General features: G+C 38.6%; 2 protein-coding genes across 6 annotated transcripts in view; both read right to left on the bottom strand.

Moving 5' to 3' along the window:
- The window catches only part of LOC133614752 (uncharacterized), a 30,403-nt gene extending 26,090 nt beyond the window's left edge, over positions 1–4,313 (bottom strand). For 4 of the 5 annotated variants that reach the window (XM_061972966.1, XM_061972958.1, XM_061972964.2 and 1 more), the window contains exons 1-2: positions 4,037–4,313; positions 706–933 (exon numbers count right to left, since the gene is read on the bottom strand). In XM_061972966.1, coding sequence (XP_061828950.1) covers positions 706–933; positions 4,037–4,214 — 406 coding nt within the window. In that variant the 5' untranslated portion in view covers positions 4,215–4,313. Of the gene's footprint in view, positions 1–548; positions 934–4,036 lie in introns of those variants that run through there. The other variant, XM_061972952.2, reaches the window with a different exon arrangement.
- Positions 4,314–9,417: 5,104 nt separating this feature from the next.
- On the bottom strand, positions 9,418–22,564 carry LOC133614754 (uncharacterized). The gene is made up of 2 exons (XM_061972968.1): positions 22,270–22,564; positions 9,418–11,478 (listed from the first exon to the last, which is right to left on the bottom strand). The coding sequence occupies exons 1-2, from the start codon at positions 22,448–22,450 to the stop codon at positions 10,454–10,456; spliced, it is 1,206 nt and encodes a 401-aa protein (XP_061828952.1). The 5' UTR covers positions 22,451–22,564; the 3' UTR covers positions 9,418–10,453.
- Between the last annotated feature and the right edge of the window lie 453 nt (positions 22,565–23,017).

The following is a 23,017-nucleotide window of genomic DNA, read 5'->3' as shown; positions in this document are numbered from 1 at the left end:
TCATGTGTTTTACCATATTTGACTTATAAGAGAATATTTTACCACAAGCTGAACAACTAAAGGGTTTTTCTCCTGTGTGTGTTCTCCTATGCAATACCAAATATGTTTTCTGAGGGAAGCTTTCGCCACATAATGAACAAACAAAAGGCTTTTCTCCTGTGTGCGTTCTCATGTGATTTAACATTGTTGAGTTTTGAGAGAATCTTTTATCACAAACAAAACAACTGAAAGGTTTTTCTCCTGTGTGCGTTCGAATGTGATTTAACATTGTTGATTTTTGAGAGAATCTTTTATCACAAAATGAACAAATAAAAGCTTTTTCTACTGTGTGTGTTCTCATGTGATTTAACATTGTTGATTGTTGAGAGAATCGTTTATCACAGAATGAACAAATAAAAGGCTTTTCTACTGTGTGCGTTCTCTTGTGAATGTTCCCCATAATCGCATGTGTCTGTTTTTCAGAGCATTCAGACAGTAGGTTGTCAGTCGGAGTCCTCATATGACTTTCACAGTCTGTACCGCTGCTCAAAGGTTTTTGGGTATCGTACCTGCCTTCATCGGAGTGACACATTGTGCTGTCACTATCTGAGAGTGGAGCGAAGAGATTGCCTTCTTGTGATCTTCCAAAGTCATCTCCATCATCTTCTGTCGTTGCGTATTTTGGTGAGCTGCTGCTTGGAGACTGTGCCCGTTTGTTCTCCTTACCTGGACGGCGATGAAGCGGTGAGGACTGAAGCGGTTTGTCGTCACGGTCTTCATACTTCACAGAGACACCAGCCAGTGGCAATTTCGCTAGATTATCTTCCTCCGGCGCTGGAAGACGAGTGATCCAGAGGTCCTCCTCCTCCTCTTTAATGTACAGGGGCTGTGGATCCTTCTGCTTCTGCAGCTCAGGGGGCAATCCATCTTGACAAACAATCAGCGGCTGGATGTCTGCAAGACACAAACAACTTAAAAACACTTTTCTTCTGGCTTGCCATGTAATGTCTTGTAGGGAGGCACCAATCCACATTTTTACATCCGAACCAATTCCTACTATTCAGATACCAGAGCTCCGCTTCCCTTATTATCATCATCATAATCAATGTTCCCTTTAAGGTACGCGCCTGTGCAATTGCGCACTGCTCAAGCGTCCTCTGCGCACGGCAAATCTATGCCACGCACAAAATCAAATAAAAAATAAGCGCATAACAATTTTCGACACGACACGGACACGACAGAGAAAACAGTTTTCGACATCATTGTTCAAATATTATAACGTCTGTCGAAACGCTTTGAGGACATGAATTCCATCGATCACTTTACTGAGCAAAACTCTATATTGTCGGCCATAAACACATCACCAAAACATTAGTAAAAAAAAATGATATCTAGCAAAACTGGTCATTTTCTGCAGTACAAACCAGATCAAAACCAACTTTGTTATAACAACAGCAGCCGCTGGCTTTTTCTCACTTGCGCCAACACATGCACATATGGCACTTAGCCAGTGATGCGTTTACAGCCACACAAAAAGTCGGACAACTCCAACACCACACATAAAGTGTAATTCCAGGTCGTTACACTATGATTTACCAATCCAATGTGTGCTTATTCTAGTGTGCGGGTACTTTCCTGGCCCGCCTGCAGTCCAGACCTGTCTCCCATCGAAAATGTGTGGTGCATTATGAGGCGTAAAATACGACAGCGGAGACCCCGGACTGTGGAACGACTGAAGCTCTACATAAAACAAGAATGGGAAAGAATTCCACTTTCAAAGCTTCAACAAATTGTTTCCTCAGTTCCCAATCGTTTATCGAGCGTTGTTAAAAGAAAAGGTGATGCAACACAGTGGTAAACATGCCCTTTCTCAACTAATTTGGCACGTGTTGCAGCCATGAAATTCTAAGTTAATTATTATTTGCAAAAAAAAAAATAAAGTTTATGAGTTTGAACATCAAATATCTTGTCTTTGTAGTGCATTCAATTGAATATGGGTTGAAAAGGATTTGCAAATCATTGTATTCCGTTTATATTTACATCTAACACAATTTCCCAACTCATATGAAAACGGGGTTTGTATTATTATTATTATTATATCTGTAGCAGGACAATGAACTGCAAAAAAACATAAATTTTTCTCTCATTAGCGCAGGGGTGTCAAACTCATTTTAGCTCAGGGGCCGCATGGAGAATCATCTACTCCAACGTGGGCTGGACGGGTAAAATCATGGCATAATAACTTAAAAATACAACTACTACTACTTCAGATTGTTTTCTTTGTTTCTAGAAAAAGACATATCACATAGAATCCTCTTCTACAAAACACTTCAAGTTAGTTGAAAATTCTGAGGAAAAAAATGGTGCCGTTTCAAAAACACCATGAAGAACACAATGAATGTAGACTTAATCTCAGTGTCTCTACAAAGCAATTCAACTTTAAGTCACATCCCATCTAGGATTGAACAAAAAACATAAAAACCGTGTACCTCTTGCTTGGTATACTTGCTCGGTATAAACTATTTTCTTGCCTAACAGAATTGCTATTGCGACATCCAGTGTAGACATTTAGAAAAACAGTTTCTTCAAGTTAAAAATGCAGCTCAATTTTAAACTGACTCATCTCACGGGCTGGATTGAACCGTTTCGAGGGCCCGATCAGGGCCGCATGTTTGACATCCCTGCTTTAGCGTCATGAGCACAGCCGCACGACACTCGTTACTGCCAAATATGTTACTTACCTATGCACGAACAAGCCCAACACTGTCTTTCCTGGGTTAATGCTTAATTTTTGGACCCCCATCCAGATGTAAATACAAACAATCTCTTCTTCTTCAACTATTTGTAAGTGTCAAAGGAATCGAGGTTGAGGTGAGCAGTAACGTCTTGGTGATGATGAATAGTTTAAATCATGCAAAAATCATTTTTCTTAAGAGTGCATAAATCCACTCCATCCATTTTAAGTAATATTTCATGATGGCGGATACATTTGCTTCTAAACCTTTTCACAAAAAAATTGAAAATGTGGCTTATCAACGCCTACAGCTGCCAGCACTAAAAGATGAGCCTGTTTTGATGCTATAATAAATGCTTTGTTGTATTTTATTTTTTATTATATCGCACATGTATTGTGTGCTCTTTTTTCTTTTGCTCTCTTTTTCTTTGAAATTTTAATTTTACTGCCTTTTTTTTTACATCATGGCCAGGGGACTACAGATGAAAACGAGCCTTCTGGCTAATTCTGGCTTTTTTTTTAAACCATGTGTAGTCATGTGTTTTAAAAAATTGCATTGTCCCCTTTGAAATAAACTAATCTTAAACTTTCAAAATATGTGCAAATCTGCGGGCAAATAATCACTAGTCTAATGCAGTGGTTCTCAAATGGGGGTACGTGTACCCCTGGGGGTACTTGAAGCTATGTCATGGGGTACGTGAGATTTTTTTTAAATATTCTAAAAATAGCAACAATTCAAAAATCATTTAAAAATATAAATAAAAACCTATCTTTTTTTCCAAATAATTCAAGAAAGACCACTACAAATGAGCAATATTTTGCACAGTTATACAATTTAATAAATCAGAAACTGATGACATAGTGCTGTATTTTACTTCTTTATCTCTTTTTTTCAATCAGAAATGCTCTGATTAGGGGGTACTTGAATTTAAAAAAAATTCACATGGGGTACATCACTGGAAAAAGGTTGAGAACCACTGGTCTAATAGGACTCTAGTCTAATTTTGGCGGTTCATGAACATAGTGTGGGGGACGCAACAGTTTGTTTACATATACAATCTTCCACTCCTTTGTCTCATTTTGTCCACCAAACGTTTTATGCTGTGCGTGAATGTACAGAGGTGCGCTCTGTTGATGCTATTGACTTGTTGGGAGTGCTAATCGGGCTATTTAGGCTAGCTGTATGCATATATTGCATCATCATGCCTCATTTGTAGTGATATTGCTTGAGCAGCGGATAAAAATATGTCTGGGGTTCAAAATCTGGCACCAAACCGTCGACAATTAATCGACTAATCGTGCAGAAATACATGTAAAAAGTACCTTTAACTTGTGTCACAGTTTGAGTCTTGCAAACAGCTTCCAGTTGTTGTCGTTGTAGCTCGTTCCTTTCTTTTGTTCGAGAAAGTTCCTCCTCGTAGGACGCTATCGTTCCTTCAAACAGTGCGAATATTTCATCGGCTGCCGCCATCAGTCGCTCCTTCACCAACTCTTTGAACATTTTGGAATGTTTTAAACTCGATTATATGTCGTCGTGCCTTGTCGTCGCCAAGTACGGGCATTTGTGTCGCCGTTTTGCGTCTCGGGTGTAACTTCCGCCTTTTTCTTCTTCGACGGAGGTTTTCCGCCGGGGAAATTAATCATGACGTCACACCGTTGCCATCTTACGTCGGTTGTTAAAGAGCTGCAAAAACTGTTAAACTCGCTGTAGAAAAGAAATGTGTAACCGAGGGTTTATATATGTCGCCTATACTGTATAAAACTACAAAATAACGACTACAGAGGTTCCAGTTTTACACGAGGGCCACTTTATTTCGTTTGCTTTCCAAAACTCCACTTCCGCTCTTTGCGCCTTCAAAATAAGAGCTCAAGGCATACACTATAACAGCTTATAACAGGAACTTAACATCACAAAGAGGCAAGTCCATAAAAATAGGTTACAAATGCATTCTCTAGTTTTAAAAACATTGTTGTCCAATACTGTAACTATACAACATGATGCGGCAAATACATCTAATCACAATAGACGTGAAGTACTACCAGTCGTGGTCAAAAGTTTACATACACTTGTGAAGGACATAATATCATGGCTGTCTTGAGTTTCTGACATCACAGGGACAAAGACAAGACCTTCTGGAGAAAAGTTATGTGGTCAGATGAAACAAAAATTGAACTGTTTAGCCACAATACCCAGCAATATGTTTGGAGGAGAAAAGGTGAGGCCTTTAATCCCAGGAACACCAACCCTATCGTCAAGCATGGTGGTGGTAGTATTATGCTCTGGGCCTGTTTTGTTGCCAATGGAACTGGTGCTTTACAGAGAGTAAATGGTACAATGAAAAAGGAGGATTACCTCCAAATTCTTCAGGACAACCTAAAATCATCAGCCCGGAGGTTGGGTCTTGGGCGCAGTTGGGTGTTCCAACAGAACAATGACCCCAAACACAAGTCAAAAGTGGTAAAGGAATGGCTAAATCAGGCTGGAATTAAGGTTTTAGAATGGCCTTCCCAAAGTCCTGACTTAAATGTGTGGACAATGCTGAAAAAAACAAGTCCATGTCAGAAAACCAACAAATTTAGCTGAACTGCACCATTTTTGTCAAGAGGAGTGGTCAAAAATTCAACCAGAACCTTGTGGATGGCTACCAAAAGCGCTTTATAGCAGTGAAACTTGCCAAAGGACATGTAACCAAATATTAACATTGCTGTATGTATACTTTTGACCCAGCAGATTTGCTCACATTTTCAGTAGACCCATAATAAATTCATAAAAGAACCAAACTTCATGAATGTTTTTTGTGACCAACAAGTATGTGCTCCAATCACGCTATCACAAAAAAAATTAGAGTTGTAGACATTTTTGGAAACTCAAGACAGCCATGACATTATGTTCTTTACAAGTGTATGTAAACTTTTGACCACGACTGTAGATAAAAATGGGGTTTCTTAAGGTCTAACCATTCCAAAACACATCACAACCAGACATTTTTAGTCCTTGATTCGAATATGGCAGGGAATAAGACAAACTGGTGCCTTGTTAATAATGGAATGGATACTGTAAATTCGGTAAATATTAAGTATGGCCACTATAAATAAAGAAAATGAAAAAACAAAGCTTTCAAACAAGTTTAGTGTACTCCAAAACTCTGCTGATTGGTTAAATTGTGATTCTTGCTGGACGGCTGGCTGAGAATAACACGGTTCTCCATTCACGAGAATCCACCCACTGCTTCGCTACGTCACCCGGCCGCCATCTTGCAGTAGTCAAAATAATAGAAATAGAAAAAGGAAAATATGGACAAGATACATTACTTACCTACGCCGAGACAAAAAAATGAGTTCATGGTTGTCAGGTTCAAACACAGATGATATCTATTAGACAAGACAAGAAGCAAAGAAATCAAACAGAGACAGGATACAATTTAGCTCATGAGGAGAGCGGCTGTGTGCCTGCACTCTCGTACAGCGTCACCACACCGCTCTGATGAGGGAATTCCACGGCTCCACTTTTATTTGGGCCTTTCCTGGTTACGTAGCATTACATTACATTACGCAGCTGCTCCTAAGGGGAGGTGGTCATAAACAGCTCTTGCACTCGGTCATAAACAGTTCAAAGAAAAGGTGCCTGGAGCTGCGTTAGGTCTGCTCCCTCTCCGCTTTGTAGATCTCGGGTCAGGACAAAATCTTCCTGTGGTTGACAATAGATCTCCATGTCGCATCCCATCGCACACTGTGGAGTTTTACAAGCCTTTTACTTGATAAGATGAGACAGCTTTTGTCTTCTCGCCGGGCGAGCTGAACTCAATGTAACCCAAAGTTGTGTGATAATATCTATACAATTATTCTGACAATTGTTGTCAACTGTTCTTTTTGTAATTAGTTATACCGGGGGTCAGCAACCTGCGGCTCTTTAGTGGCTCCCTGGAGCATTTTTAAAAAAGGATTGAAAATGGAAAAAGATGGGGGAAAAATGTTTTTTTTGTTTTAGTATGGTTTTTGTTTGAGGACAAACATGACACAAACCTTCCCCATTATTAGAAAGCCCACTGTTTAAAATGTTTAATATGAGTATTTGGTGAACATCGTTTTGTCCTACTAATTTCGGCGGTTCTTGAACTCACCCTCGTGTGGGCTTGGACGCAACAGTTTGTTTACATGTGAAATCTTCCACTCCTTCTTTGTCTCATTTTGTCCACCAAAAGTTGTATGCTGTGCGTAAATGCACAAAGATGCGCTTTGTTGACGTTATTGACTTGTTGGAGTGCTAATCTGTCATATTTGGTCAGTGCATGACTGCAAGCAAATCAATACTAAAATGCTATTTAGCCTAGCTTTATGTACATATTGCATCATTACGCCTCATTTGTAGGTATATTTGAGCTCATTTAATTTCCTCTTTGTATATAATTAGGGATGTCCGATAATGGCTTTTTTGCCGATATCCGAGATTCTGATATTGTCCAACTCTTAATTACCGATACCGATATCAACCGATACCGATATATACAGTCGTGGAATTAACACATTATTATGCCTAATTTGGACAACCAGGTATGATGAAGATATGGTCCTTTTTTTTTTAAATTAATAAAATAAAATAAGATAAATAAATTAAAAACATTTTCTTGAATAAAAAAAGTTACATAGAAACTAGTAATTAATGAAAATGAGTAAAATTAACTGTTAAAAGTTAATACTATTAGTGGACCAGCAGCACGCACAATCATGTGTGCTTACGGACTGTATCCCTTGCAGACTGTATTGATATATATAGATATATAATGTAGGAACCAGAATATTAATAACAGAAAGAAACAACCTTTTGTGTGAATGAGTGTGAATAAGTGTAAATGGGGAGGGAGATTTTTTGGGTTGGTGCACTAATTGTAAGTGTATCTTGTGTTTTTTATGTTGATTTAATAAAAAAACAAAAAACGATACCGATAATAAAAAAAAAGATACTGATAATTTCCGATATTACATTTTAAAGCATTTATAGACATCTCTATATATAAATATAAATATATATAAATTATCTGTATGTAATATTGGCTGCATTTCTGATAGTTTTTAGTATGCCATGTTGTTCCAGACGACAGCAAACATTACCTAGCTTGCCAAAGATTGTAATAAATCTATTAAAAGAAGACAGCTTGCCGTTTCCTTAAACTTAGACACACACATCTATACATTTGGCTATTAAATACCAGTAATTTCCAGGAGTTATCTCACCCTCTGAGTAGCCTCTAATTTACTAATTGTTTCTAATGTTGTAAAAATGTGTAGAATAAATATTACATTTCAACATTTCTGTCACCGAAGATTTGCTTCAGCCTGTGACACATGGTCATTTTGATAGAAGGCTATTGTAGACAGATTATTTTTTTATATTTTTGGTTCAATGTGGCTCTTTCAATGTTTTGGGTTGCCGACCCCTGAGTTATACCTATGGATAGGCAGCACACTGTAGCAGCCATGCAAGTGATGTGCGCCATGACTGCTACCATGAATTGATTAACGTGGACCCCGACTTAAACAAGTTGAAAAACTTATTGGGGTGTTACAATTTAGTGGTCAATTGTACGGAATATGTACTGTACTGTGCAATCTACTAATAAAAGCTTCAATTAATCAATCAAACCAAGGACTTTTGTCACTGTGCCTGGATGCATGCAATTGCTATCGTTTTGACGTTAAGTTTTTCTGATTAAATAAACCAAATAACACGTCTATATAGCAGCATGGCGACGCAGTTGGAAGTGATCGTGTCTCACTGTAAGGTCTTGGGTTCGATTCCCGGGGGTCTTTCTGTGTGGAGTTTGCAAGTTCTCCCCGTGACTGCGTGGGTTCCCTCCGGCTACTCCGGCTTCCTCCCACCTCCAAAGACATGCACCTGGGGATAGGTTGATTGGCAACACTAAATTGGCCCTATTGTGTGAATGTTGTCTGTCTGTGTTGGCCCTGTGATGAGCTGGCGACTTTTCCAGGGTGTACCCTGCCTTCCGCCCAAGTGCAGTTGAGATAGGCTCCCACGACCCCGAATGGGACAAGCAGTAGAAAATGGATGGATTGATAATATAAGTCTATATACTTGCAAAACAGGCTTGTAGGGATGATATAGCCTCTTGTGTTTTTCCCAGCCCATGTGTGCTTACGGACGGTATCCCTGCAGACTGTATTGATTTATATTGATAAATAATATAGGAACCAGAAATATTAATAACAGAAAGAAACAACCCTTTTGTGCGAATGAGTGTGAATGAGCGTAAATGGGGGAGGGAGGTTTTTTGGGTTGGTGCACTTATTGTAAGTGTATCTTGTGTTTTTTATGTTGATTTAATAAAAAAAAAAAAAAAGTATATTTATTTATTTATTTTTAATTTCTTGTGCGGCCCGGTACCAATCGATCCACGGACCGGTACCGGGCCACGGCCCGGTTGTTGGGGACCACTGTTCTAGGTCATGCGACTTAGGAACGGAATTCCACTTGGCATTAGTTGTACTAGCCTTCTGGTATCATGCACACTTTTTCTATTTTTAATTTTATAAAATAGAATATATGATATAAATATATTAATTAATATAAAAAATAATAATTAATAATAAATTACAAATATTTGTTCACTAGCTTCTAGGTCATGTGATCGAGGAAATTATTTGTGCTAGACTTGTAGTGCACATGCACAAATTAAAAAACAAACAAAATGGAACTTCATAGGAGTATTTTTTAATATTAAAAATATAAAACTTTTCTTCAATAGCTTCCAGGGTTAACCGTATGATGCCAAACGTGTGTCACATATGTGATGCATGAGTTCTTGAACCCTTAAAATCAGGGCTCTTCAACATTTTCAACGCCAAACTGAAATAGAGAGAGAGCGGTGAGCCCCTGCTTATGTCTAAATGTATACAGTACTTTCAGATCTTATATCTAAAATATTATTAAATTAACTCCTAAGTCACTAACACTGTACACAGAACACACAAAGGACAATAAAAGTACACATAAAAAAAGATTAAATACAAAAATAAAATTAAAAAAAACAACTCATTATGGGAGCTACATTTCTACAATTATTTATACAACATTGTGTCCCACTCCGTCACGTCACACTTTACATTTGTCAAGCTCTCCAAAGTCGACCACAAGAGCGTTACAATAAAGAGTTGAAAGAGCACTTTTCTTTTCCACCAGTAAAACTTATGCCCTTCACAATAAAGTGTTGCGCGTCACATCCGGTGTAATTATGCTACCAATAAAAATGGTCTCTAAAAATGGCTTGTACTATATTGTCGATTGATGTACCTATAAATTACAGTCAAAGTGTTGATACAGTTCTAACAAAATACTAAATTACTATGTTTATGTTATGTGGAGGGCCCCAATGACTAAGTTTGACTTGGGACCTCAAATAACTAAATACGCCCCTGGGTCTTCCAGTCCGATCCAGCAGTCCTGAGTTATGTGAGTGTGTCTCTGTCTTCCTTCAGACTACGATTGTTGCCTTGCTATTTTTAACTTAACCGTTTTCTGTATTTTTAGGTCACTCATCGTTATTGTCATCTAAACTACGATCACACATCACTACCTCTAAGCCCAGAGTGTCCGCATGTGTGATGTGCCAAGTAAAATGTTTTAACAAAAATGTAACAGGAGTATGGCATTTTACATGTGTCCGGTTCTTAAAGTGTTTCACCAGTTTTGACTTTTTCGATTATCTTTCGCTACAAACTGAAGAATTAGAAGTTTTTTCTCCCATGTATTCTAATGTGTTTTTGCATGTTTGATTTATTAGAGAAGCTTTTACCACACATTAAACAACTATAAGGTTTTTCTCCTGTGTGTATTCTCATATGTGATACCATATTTGTCTTTTGAGAGAATGCTTTACTGCAGAAGGAACAACCGTAAGGTTTTTCTCCTGTGTGTGTTCTCATGTGTTTCACCACAGTTGCATTTTGAGAGAATGTTTTGTTACACACTGAACAACTAAAAGGCCTTTCTCCTGTGTGTGATCTCCTGTGTGATTCCATAGTTAACTGATTATAGAATCTTTTACCGCAAACTGAACAAATGAAAGGTTTTTCGTCTGTGTGATTTATTGCGTGTCTCTTCATATTGGACTTATGAGCAAATTGCTCACCACAAACTACACACCTGAAAGGTTTTTCTCCAGTGTGTATCCTCATGTGATTTACCAAGTCTGACTTGTAATGGAATGCTTTATCACAAGACGAACAACGGAAAGATTTTTCTCCTCTGCGTTTTCTTATGTTCCCAAGTTTTTTACCGGTCTTCTTTTCAGCGCATTCAGAGTGTTTGTTGTCAGTGTGAGTCCTCATAACAACTTCACAGTCTGTATCGCTGCTCAAAGGTTCTTTGGTGTTGTCGCGGTCCTCAGGACAGTGTGACGTTGTCCCGTCACTGTCTGAGAGTAGAACTAAGAGATTGTCTGTTTGTGATCCTCCACAGTGGTCTCCAATGTCTTTTGTAATGTGTTGTAGTGAGCTGCTGCTTGGAGGCACCTGACCTGTACTCTGATGACGGTGTGAGGACTCAGGTGGTTTGTCTTGAGGGGTTTCAATCTTCACAGAGACACCAGACAGATCCGGCCCTAGAAGACGCTCTCCCGCTTGAGTGATCCAGAGGTCCTCCTCTTCCTCTTTGACCTGTAGGGACTGTGGAGCCTCCTGCGTTAATGTAAAGCTCCCCTCCTGCGGCTGAGGGGGAAGTCCATCTTGACGACCAATCAGCTGCTGAATGTCTGCAAGAAACAAACATGATCCCTTTTCTTCATTTTTGTCTGACAAACCATGTAATGTCTTGTCAAGCACAAGAACACAATTACCAAACTTTTGTTTCCTCTTTAATGTCACTGAGGACAGACATAACTGGAAGTAACTCTGTATTGATTGAAGTTTACAGACTATTTAGGCACTTTTTTTACCTTCTTTGACCATAATTACAGATCTGTTTTCTGGCACCACTGACTTAATTGCCGTCTGGCAAGAGAAAATAACTTGTCCCTTGGTAATAGAGAATATGTGTGCGTTATAGTCACCCCGGCACAGGTAGCATAATTGTATTCAAGTAAGAGTACTGTACTTTAAAATGACTTTATACACATTACACATTACTTTAGAATCATATGACTCAAGTAAAAGAAAAAAGTAGTCTGTTACGGTTGCATGGCATTGTGATGCCGGAGGTCGTCTTTTCAAGATGCAGAGGGATGTCAGGAAGCGGCTTGCAGGTGACAATAAATGATTTATTCTAGTTGTAGAACAAAAATATGCTGCGCGGTGCCCACGGCACGGAAAACAAAAGGGTAGCCAAAAGATGCTAATATAAAAAATGCAGACTATGAGCGAAACCAAGAGCGTAACTTGTTGCATGGGAGCAAACAAGACCAACAGACCGAGTGAGGCCAGCACGAAAACTAAATAGCCCTCTGATTAGTGCCCGGGCAACAGGTGCGCGTCCGGAACACTAACCAGAGGCAGGTGACTATAATCTGCCGTCATGGCAACTGAGAAACACAAACTCAACAGTTGCTGAGAACACAAGTGAACTGAAAACATAAACGGAATATGATTCGGGCAGCGGATCATAACAGTAGTCATTCAAAAAAATTTAAAAAGAGTAAGTATTTAGTAAAAAAAACTGTACGGAGTAACTTTTGAGTTACTGTTAGCCATCTTTTAATGATACTTTATATTTGACTTATTCATTTATTTGGACAATGCACATTGATAGACATAAAAATGTAAATGTGCCAGATTGTAGCCAGAGACTAACTACCACCTGTAGTACTGGTATGTACAATAAAAGCAAAACAAAAAACATGTACGTAAAAATCAGACATCAGAATTTGACATCATAAACAGTATAATACATACACGGACTAAGATATAACAATAAGAGCCACAAATAACAGTAGATTGCTGCATTACCTCATCTTAAGTCACATCAGAAATACAGTTACAAATGTAATTTAAGGGCATAAGGCAAATGGAAAAGTGATTACGTAAAAATGAATTTTCCGAAAGTAATTGTTGTAGGCTCTTACAAAGTCTGATTAGCATTGTTGTTGATAGGGAAGGGATCTGCGGTTCCTAGCGTGACCTCACTGATCACGTGACTGGCTTCCCCATTAACTCTCAAAATGGCTAAGGAATCTCTGTGAGATTGATACTATTTTAATCATATCTATTAATTTGCAAACTTTGCAAGTCTTTTGGTTTTACAAATCAAATATATATATATATATATATATATATATGTATATGATAATAGCTTCAATACAGAGGCAACTTGTTTTTCCACTCTACTGGTACTTTAGTGACATTCTTATCATGCAAAAAAAGCTATAAGAGTTATACATAATACAAGGTATTTGGAACACACAAACCCTCTGTTTCTCAAATCTAAAATAATGACATTTGAAGACCTAATAAGATTCAAAACTCTACAAATAATGTATATGGTAAGAAATCATTTGCTTCCAATTAATATCCTCAAGACGTTAACAAATAGAGAATGTAAATGCAACCTAAGAGGACAAATTAACTTCGGGAAACAGCGTGTTCATTCCACGGCATGGTGTTGAGCTGTGGAATAAACTTGAGGAGTGTCATGATCCGTGGCCCGGATCATGTTTTGTTAGTTTTGGACTCTCTTAGTTCCTGTTTGTGCACCTCTGAGTTTGTTTTAGTTTCCATGGGGATTAATTGGGTTCACCTGCCTCTGGTTAGTGGTCGGCACGCTCAGCTGCTGTCAACCACTAACCAGAGAGCTATTTATTCACCTTGCTCGCCACGCCCAGTCTGGCTTCATTGTTTGCTTCTTGCCACAGTTACATTAGTATTCCTTATCTCTAGTCTATGCCAAGTGTCAGCTTTAGCGTCCAGTGCGATCGGCACGTTGTCCCTTCGGCTTGTTTTCTGTTTTTGTACTTCTTTGAAATACAAATACAAATTCTTTGAAAATAATAACATTGACCATCATTGCTATGCCGATGACACCCACATCTATGTAGCGCTATCACCAAATGACTATCGCCCCATAGATCTTCTGTGCCAGTACATTGAGCAAGTCAAACACTGGATGTGCCAAAATTTCATACAACTAAATGAAGATACAACTGAGATAATTGTTTTTGGTGCTAAAAAAGTAAGGTTTAAAGTCATCCAACACCTTCAATCACTGTCCCTGAAAGCCTTAAATGAAGCCAGAAATCTTGGGGTTATTTTAGATTCTGATTTACATTTCGACAGTCACATCAAATCAGTAACAAAATCGACCTAATATCACCTCAAAAATGTAACAAGACTTAGAGGGCTCATGTCAGCTCAAGACTTAGAAAAACTTGTACATGCCTTTATTACCAGTAGCCTAGACTATTGTAATGGTCTCCTTGCAGGTCTTTCCAAAAAAACTGTCAGGCAGCTACAGCTTGTTCAGAACGCTGCTGCTAGAGTTCTAACAAAGACCAAAAAATGTGAGCACATTACACCAATTCTTAAATCCTTACATTGGCTCCCTGTACATCAAATAATTTATTTCAAAATTTTCCTGCTCACATATAAATCACTACAAGGTCTAGGGCCGAAGTATATCACTGATATGCTCCCACTAGATCACTAAGATCTTCTGAGACCAATCTGTTAGCGGTTCCCAGAGTAAACTCAAATCAAGAGAGAGCATCATTCAGTCACTATGAAACAAATAGCTGGAATAAACTTCCTGAAGATGTCAGACTTTCCCCAACTCTTGACTACTTTTAAAACTAGACTGAAAACTTTTATGATCACCTTAGCTTTCAGCTAAATCTTTTAATCTTTTAACTTTTAACGTCCGCCCTGTTTTTATTTTTATTGTCTGCATTTTAAATTTTGCTTTTATTTTCTTTCATTTCACTTTGTTGTCTGTGAAGCACTTTGAGTCTGCCTTGTGTATGAAAAGTGCTATACAAATAAAGTTGCCTTGCCTTGCCTCCTTTGATTTAAAAAAATAAATCATGTTCCTATCTGCACGTCCTGATGCGACCCAATCGTGACAAGGAGGGTTTAAAAAGTATCAATTTCTTAAATTTAAAAGATTGTATAGGATAAGTGTACTTAGCAAATATGCCAACGAAGAGGGATAACAGTGAACATGATTGCACTGGGAAAATTGGAATCCTCATGAAATACTCTTACTATAATAATGACAATGATGACACTGACTTATTTAAGTATCACTCTGACTCAGGTACGTACCTTTGTAATGTATTAACCTCATTTGACAACATTCTGTATGTTACACTCTTCTGTGTACACACACACACACACACACTTGTCTATGCAGGATCCATGCGCATGCTATACACCTCCAGTACGTGTGCATGAACAATAGATGAACACTGGACACTCACACACCTATACTTGGTCCTTGTGAATGGATGAACCCTACACACTCACATCAAAGTAAAATATTTGCATCTTTTGTTTACAGGATAATCCGAAGACAATATGATAGTGTAATAACTATGATAGTACAGTTATTGTGAATTTGATATTGACCTCTGTAACAACTTGTTGTATTCATTGCTCATGCAAGTAATCAACAGCGGTTACATAATGTGACTCTATAAAAAAAATTTTTTTTTTAAAGTCATTACATCACTGCTGACTGCGGCCAGACATTAGCCGCTAGCCATGTCTTAAAGCACCTCTTCCTGAGGGTGGTTCAGTCTTATAATTTCACTTTTATCTTTAGTTATTCAGCCTAAATGTCTCCCTTTTCTGTCTACACACTGTGTCTGCTTGTAAGTACTTTGTGATTGTGCATTGGCGAACATGCTCGTCTGCATGACACGATGTGGGGGACCGGTACTTTTAAAAGGCGGTATAGTACCAAATATGATTCATTAGTATCGCAGTACTATACTTGTCAGAATACAGCCCAGACGTTTCACCTCAATTGAGCTAAACTGAATTCTGGCTCTGTTTAATTCCTTGCTTCTTGTCTGTTTAATAGATGTCATCAGTGTTTGAACCTGACAATACTAATACCGGTATACCGTACAACCCTAGTCTGCACCATACTGAAGCAGGGGGAGTCTAACGCCAGCCAAGAATGTTAAAATAATGGCAGACATTTATTCATAAAATATACTGAAACATTGCCGATGGTGTGTATGACGGAGAAGCAGCTTGAGGGTGTTAGGTTTGGATCGCATGGCTGCGATGGTCGTGTTCCCTCCAATGCAGAAAGACAAGCAGGAGCAGCGTGCAGGTAGGATTGAGTTTGAATTATTTAAGGCAGGACAAAAAATACAAAAGCTCAGACGCTAAACAAGGGTGGAGCAAAAAATCTAATTGTCACCAAGGGTGAACAGCTAGGAATTCTAGAGTGCGGGAACAAACACTAGAGCGTGGTGAAAAACGAGAAGTAACATGAATGCAGCGAAAGCAAGCATTGACCCAGCAATTTGTGCTGGGTGACTGAAAACTATAAAGGGGAGTGATTAACCAAAACACTTGGTGGGAACACTAATTACTAAACAAGGGCAGGTGTGGAGTATTAGTGCCCATGGAAACCAACAGTAAACAAAAGGAAAGAGGGTGCAGCCAGGAAACAGACTAAAACAAGGTACTAAACATAAATCACGCCATGACCCGGGTAACGGATCATGACAGAAGGAGATAAAACGGAATTGTTTAAAAAATGTATTCATAGGCGAAATAGAAGAATTCCCATTACCTGCATTGTTAGCCGCCTCATGGTAACAGGTTTTCACTATTCAAAAACGCACAGAGAAGGGAAAGATGTGTGTGATCTTGTCTCACATAATGATCATGAATAATGTGCAAATTCAATTCATAACAGGGCACTTTTCCTTTGAATCATGTAAAAAGTACGTCTTAAAAATAAATAATCTAAACTGATACAATGTGATTTTCTGGATTTTTGTTTTAGATTCTGCCACTCATTGTTGACGAGTACCTATGATAAAGATTACAGACTTCTACATGCTTTGTAAGTAGGAAAACGTGCGAAATCAGCAGAGTATCAAATATAATTGTTCTACTCACTGTATTCATTTTCTCGCTTTCCATCAACATGTTCACAGGAATGTGAAAAACATTAAAGGGGATCTGAACTTTTTTTTTTGCCTATCATTCACAATCCTTATTTAAGACAAAAACACATATGTTTATCGTTTTTATACATTCTAAGTTGTAAATAAACGTTCGCTAAATGCCATCTATCCTAATTCCAAGAATGGAGTCAATGGGAGCGCCTCTATCCCGCCCACAAAGCACTCTATACGTGTATTGTCACATATTGACTACTGCCCAGTGATCTGGTCTAATGCATCTAAACAAGAACTAAATAAAGTCCAGCTTACCCAAAACCGAGCTGCCAGACTAGCTCTCCATTGCTCATTTAGGACCGGCGTTGAGATCATGCATACTGAATTGTCATGGATGAGAGTTGGTGAAAGACTAGCTTGTAGTTTGATTTTATTTTATTTTTTAAATCTATACATACCATAAACCTTCATATCTGTATTCTCAGCTGTTGCTTGCTAATGACAGTCACAACTATGGTACCAGGCTAGCCCTAAGAGGTGCGTTCACCCGTCTTAAACCCAAAACTGATGTTTTGAAAAAGACTGTAATGTATAGGGCAGGGGTCGGCAACCCGCGGCTCTAGAGCCGCATGCGGCTCTTTAGCGCCGCCCTAGTGGCTCTCTGGAGCTTTTTCAAAAATGTATGAAAAATGGAAAAAGATGAGGGGAAAAAAAAATCTATTTTTTGTTTTAATATGGTTTCTATAGGAAGACAAACATGACACAAACCTCCCCAAATGTTACAAAGCACACTGTTTATATTAAACATGCTTCACTGATTCGAGTATTTGGTGAGCGCTGTTTTGTCCTACTAATTTTGGCGGTCCTTGAACTCACCGTAGTTTGTTTACATGTATAACTTTTTCCGACGTTCTTGGACGTGTTTTATGCCACTTCTTTTTCTGTCTCATTTTGTCCACCAAACTTTAAAGGTTGTGCATGAAAGGTGAGTTTTGTTGATGTTATTAACTTGTGTGGAGTGCTAATCAGACATAATTGGTCACTGCATGACTGCAAGCTAATCGATGCTAACATGCTATTTAGGCTAGCTATATGTACATATTGCATCATTATGCCTCATTTGTAGGTATATTTGAGGTCATTTAGTCATGTCATGACTGTTTTTATTGACTATCTTATTGATTGTGGGACAAGCAGTAGAAAATGGATGGATGGATGGTACTTTTTCGTCACTTATTGTTTGTCTCTGGTACACTAATGTGTATATTTTAGGCCATTGGTTCTTTGTTTTATTTTTGCAAAAATATATATATCTATTTTTATATTGCTCTTTTTATCTTTGGTATGAACATTATTATGTAAACTCAAAGTTATTATTACTTTTTTTGATTCTTTGTTGTTGCTATTTTTGTATTACAACATTTTATTATTTGATCATGTTGTACTGCATTGTAATCTTTTGTTTTGTGATTGTGTGATGTTTTTTGCCTGGACCCCAGGAAGAATAGTCTCCACTGCGGTGTAGACTAATGGGAATCCTTAATAAACTAAACTACATAAGAATGTATTGCTCAATATAATATATTCAGAAGTAGGGCTGGGCAATATATCAATATACTCGATATATCGCGGGTTTGTCTCTGTGCGATATAGAAAATGACTATATGGTGATATTGGAGTATACGTTCTCACGCAGTTGCTTTTAGCTGCGGGCATTACACTACAGGCGTTTGTCACTCTTTCTTGTCTCTGCTTCTCACAGAGACATAAAACAAGCGCACCTTCTTACATACGTCACATACTGTCACGCGTGCAACGTCATACGCCCTCGCCGAGCAGACAAGTAGCGGCATAGTAACGTTAGCTGTGGTGCTGGTGGTAATATGAGAAAAAGAAGGTGCGAATCTGGTAACAAATGAAGGAATAATTAATTCCCAAGAAAAATAGCAGGGAGCCCATCGCCTGCCGGTGGTTTGGCTTCAAGCGGGTAGATGGTGAACAAGTACCGTATTTTCCGCACTATAAGGCGCACCGGATTATTAGCCGCACCTTCTATGAATTACATATTTCATAATTTTGTCCACCAATAAGCCGCCCCGGACTAAAAGCCGCGCCTACGCTGCGCTAAAGTGAATGTCAAAAAAACGCTGCGCTAAAGTGAATGTCAAAAAAACAGTCAGATAGTTCAGTCAAACTTTAATAATATATTGAAAACCAGCGTTCTAACAACTCTGTCCCAAAATGTACAAATGTGCAATCACAAACATAGTAAAATTCAAAATGGTGTAGAGCAATAGCAACATACCGGTAATGTTGCTCGAACGTTAATGTCACAACACACAACACACAAAATAAACATAGCGCTCACTTTCTGAAGTTATTCTTCATTCGTACCGGTAAATCCTTCGAATTCTTCGTCTTCGGTGTCCGAATTGAAAAGTTGCGCTAGCGTGGCTTCCAAAATGGCGGGCTCCGTCTCTTCGAAATCATCGGATTCAGTGTCGCTGTTGTTGTGCAGCAGTTCTGTGAATCCTGCCTTCCGGAAAGCTCGGACCACAGTTGTGACAGAAATATCTGCCCAGGCATTTACAATCCACTGGCAGATGTTGGCGTATGTTGTCCGGCGTTGTCTGCCCGTCTTAGTGAAGGTGTGTTCGCCTTCGGTCATCCATTTTTCCCACGCAGTTCGCAGTCGTGATTTGAATGCCCTGTTGACACCAATATCCAGCGGTTGGAGTTCTTTGGTTAATCCACCCGGAATGACGGCGAGTGTTGTATTTGTGTGCTTCACTTGTTTTTTGACACCATCTGTGATGTGGGCGCGCATAGAGTCATATATCAACATGGACGGAGCAGCGTGAAAAAAGCCACCCGGCCGCTTCGCGTAAACTTCCCTTAACCACTCGCTCATCTTTTCTTCATCCATCCATCCCTTCGAGTTAGCTTTTATGATGACGCCGGCTGGAAAGGTCTCTTTTGGCAAGGTCTTCCTTTTGAATATCACCATGAGTGGAAGTTAGCATGGCAAGCTAGAACCACAGTGAAGGATGACTTCTCATTCCCTGTGGAGCGAATATTCACCGTACGTGCTCCCGTTCCACAGTGCGGTTCAGTTGCTGTGAAATACGGTAGTAATCCGTGTGCGGATGGAGAGATTGCGTCTTTTTATGACCCGGATCGTTTAGTAGGAGCCATTTTGTGGTCTTTACAGATGTAAACAGGAAATGAAACGTACGGTGATATCCGCGCGTTTTTTCTTCTTCTTCCGGGGGCGGGTGAAGCGCTTCCTGTTCTATGGGGGCGGGTGAAGCGCTTCCTGTTCTATGGGGGCGGGTGCTTTCCTTGGCGGTTGCTTGCGTAGAAGAAGAAGCGCTTCCTGTTCTACCGGGAAAAAAGATGGCGGCTGTTTACCGAAGTTGCGAGACCGAAACTTTATGAAAATGAATCGTAATAAAGCGCACCGGGTTATTAGGCGCACTGTCAGCTTTTGAGAAAAATTGTGGTTTTTAGGTGCGCCTTATAGTGCGGAAAATACGGTATGCGGCAAAAGCGTTGCTACAAAAAGTAGCACCACTGCTAATGTGTAGCATCATTTGAAAAGTCACCCGCTAGAGAATGAAGAGTGCTTGAAACTCCGCATGTCAACATCTCCGTTCGGTGCCACACCAACAAAATGCCCAAGAAACCATTTCCACATCAACACTGTATGAAAAAAAATAGTCAACAACAGAAGGAGATAACGTCCGCAGGAACCTACCACATAGCGAAGGACTTACACTATTTGATTTCCTATTATGCAGCTCATTTTTATTTGACAGTTTTTGAAATATCTTGTGTGACATCATGCACAAAAGTGCACTTTATTTGTTTTAAACTATTGTAGTGGCGTTCTGTACAAAAAGTGCACTTTAATTTAGTGTTGTTTTGATAAGTCATCTTAGTGACATCATGCACAAAAGTGCACTAATAGCTTGTTTTAAAATTTCTCTGACAATCTTGCACTTTCTGTTTTGGAAATGACATGAATTTTTGTGCCACTGCTTAATAACTGTTTAATAAATACAGTTTTGGTAAATTGACTTAGTTGTGGTTTCCCTCTCTGCATGAAAGTTTAAAATGAGCATATATTGATGCAGTATGAACAAGAATGTTTTAATGTAGAAACATAGAATCATCATACTGTTGTGATTATATGCATCAAGTGTTCATTCAAGGCTAAGGCAAAATATCGAGACCGTGATATGGCCTAAAAATATCGAGATATTAATAAAAGGCCATATCGCCCAGCCCTACTTGAAGGTAGAAAAGTGCTATACAAGTATAACCCATACTGCAAAAACTGAAATCTCATTAAGATTAAATATCTCAAATAAGGGTGTGATATTTGCTTATTTTCTGTCTGATAAGATAATTCTTCTTACTAAGCAGATTTTATGTTGGAGTGTTTTACTTGTTTTAAGGGTTTTGGTCCTAAATGATCTCAGTAAGATATCACAGCTTGTTGCTGAGATTTCATGACCTATATTGAGTAAAACTTGCTTGAAACTAGAATATCAACTGTTGCAAAGCTGTGTCATCAACACTCACAAGTATAAAAGTACTTTTTTAAAGTAATAATTTGAAAAAAAATCATGACTTTTGACACAATTGTGTCTCATATAAAAACAGATGACAGCCAAATGGACTTTGCTGTTTTATTTTCAATGAAACAATAGAAAATATGTACTCATATAGTAGTGCAGTTGTTATTAGTGAGAATATACTTATTTTAAGGTATTCCTGGGTTCATTGAGGGTAGCTAATTTTACTTGTTTTGGAAAGTCTTGACAAGCCAAATTTTCTTGTTCTATTGGCAGATAATTTTGCTTAGTTCAAATAAAATACCCCTAATTTTTGTTTTGTTTTTCTTGTTTTTGAACACTGACTTTTTGCAGTGCATTCACCATTTATCCCTTTAAAACGTGCTGTACAAATGTATATCCTCTGAAACTATACCTTATACTAGCCACAAACTGGAGGATACATTTTTTTTAATCAGGATACAATTTAAAAATATGTTGAAAGGCTTAATGGAATTATAAAAATAAACATCATACTAGGACTGAAAATGATGCATGGGTTTGGAAATGGAAGACTGATTTAAATATTTAAGAAAAACACCCATCATAGAATGTTGTTGGCATCTTTTAATTGATTAAAATGGGTACAGTAGTTATCAAAGTTTTCCTTTGTATCTTGTAAAAAGTATTTCTTAAAAAGTGCATGCAGCTTTTTTATACATGGTTTGTATATTTGCCAGTAAAGCTTTCAAGTGCATTCACATCGACGCTGCGAAAGGTAAATAAACAGGAGCCATGTTGAATATTCGTCTGCAATCATGGACACTGAAAAGGGAGAACGGCCTTCAAGTGATTACAACCCTACTAAATGAGTAAATAAACAAAACTGGAGATGCTTCAAAAAGAATAAACTTACCTTCAAGATGTATCACAATTTGTTGAGTCTTGCAGGCAGCTTCCAGTTGTTGTCGTTGTCGCTCGTTCTCTTCTCTCGTTCGACAAAGTTCCGCCTCGTACGACGCTATCGTTCCTTCGAACAGCCCAAATATTTCTTCGGCTGCCGCCATTAGCCGCTCTTTGACCAACTCTTTTAACATTTTGAAATGATTCGAACTCGGTTGAGGGATAAGCGGCGGAAAAATGGATGGCTCGACGGATGTATTTTCGTCCTTTGTCGTCGTCGTTGCCGGTGGACTTAATGAGCAGTACCGGAAGACATGTTCGGTCTGCGCATGCGCAAGATCGACGTCGATTTCCTCACACGCAGTTTTTACTTAAATTATATTATTTATAATCAGTCATTATTAGTTTATTATAGAGCATAAAAAAGTATTAGGTCTTCATTTATTTCAAATTACTTTACATCTATAGACCCCACGGCCCGTGTCCGCACACGCCACTACGTAGGTACGGCCGCCATCTTTCGGCAGTATACGCCGCCCAGTCCACAAGTCAAATTCACGTCAGCGCGGCCGCCATCTTTCGGCAGTGCAAGCCGCCCAGTCCACAAGTCAAATTCAATCAGTCAGAGATGTGTTTTATTAGAAACTTTCTAATGAGCGTGACTGTCAAGACTCGTAGTACTTATAGGTGTATAGTTATCAATGTATCACACTTATAATAACAATAATATAGAATATAATTTTTTTTAAATGTTTAAATAT

The sequence above is a fragment of the Nerophis lumbriciformis genome, linkage group LG17 (genome assembly GCF_033978685.3).
Source record: "Nerophis lumbriciformis linkage group LG17, RoL_Nlum_v2.1, whole genome shotgun sequence".
NCBI classification, from domain to species: domain Eukaryota; kingdom Metazoa; phylum Chordata; class Actinopteri; order Syngnathiformes; family Syngnathidae; genus Nerophis; species Nerophis lumbriciformis.
The sequence above is the reverse complement of the archived record's forward strand: the minus strand, read 5'-3'. Positions and strand labels throughout refer to the sequence as shown.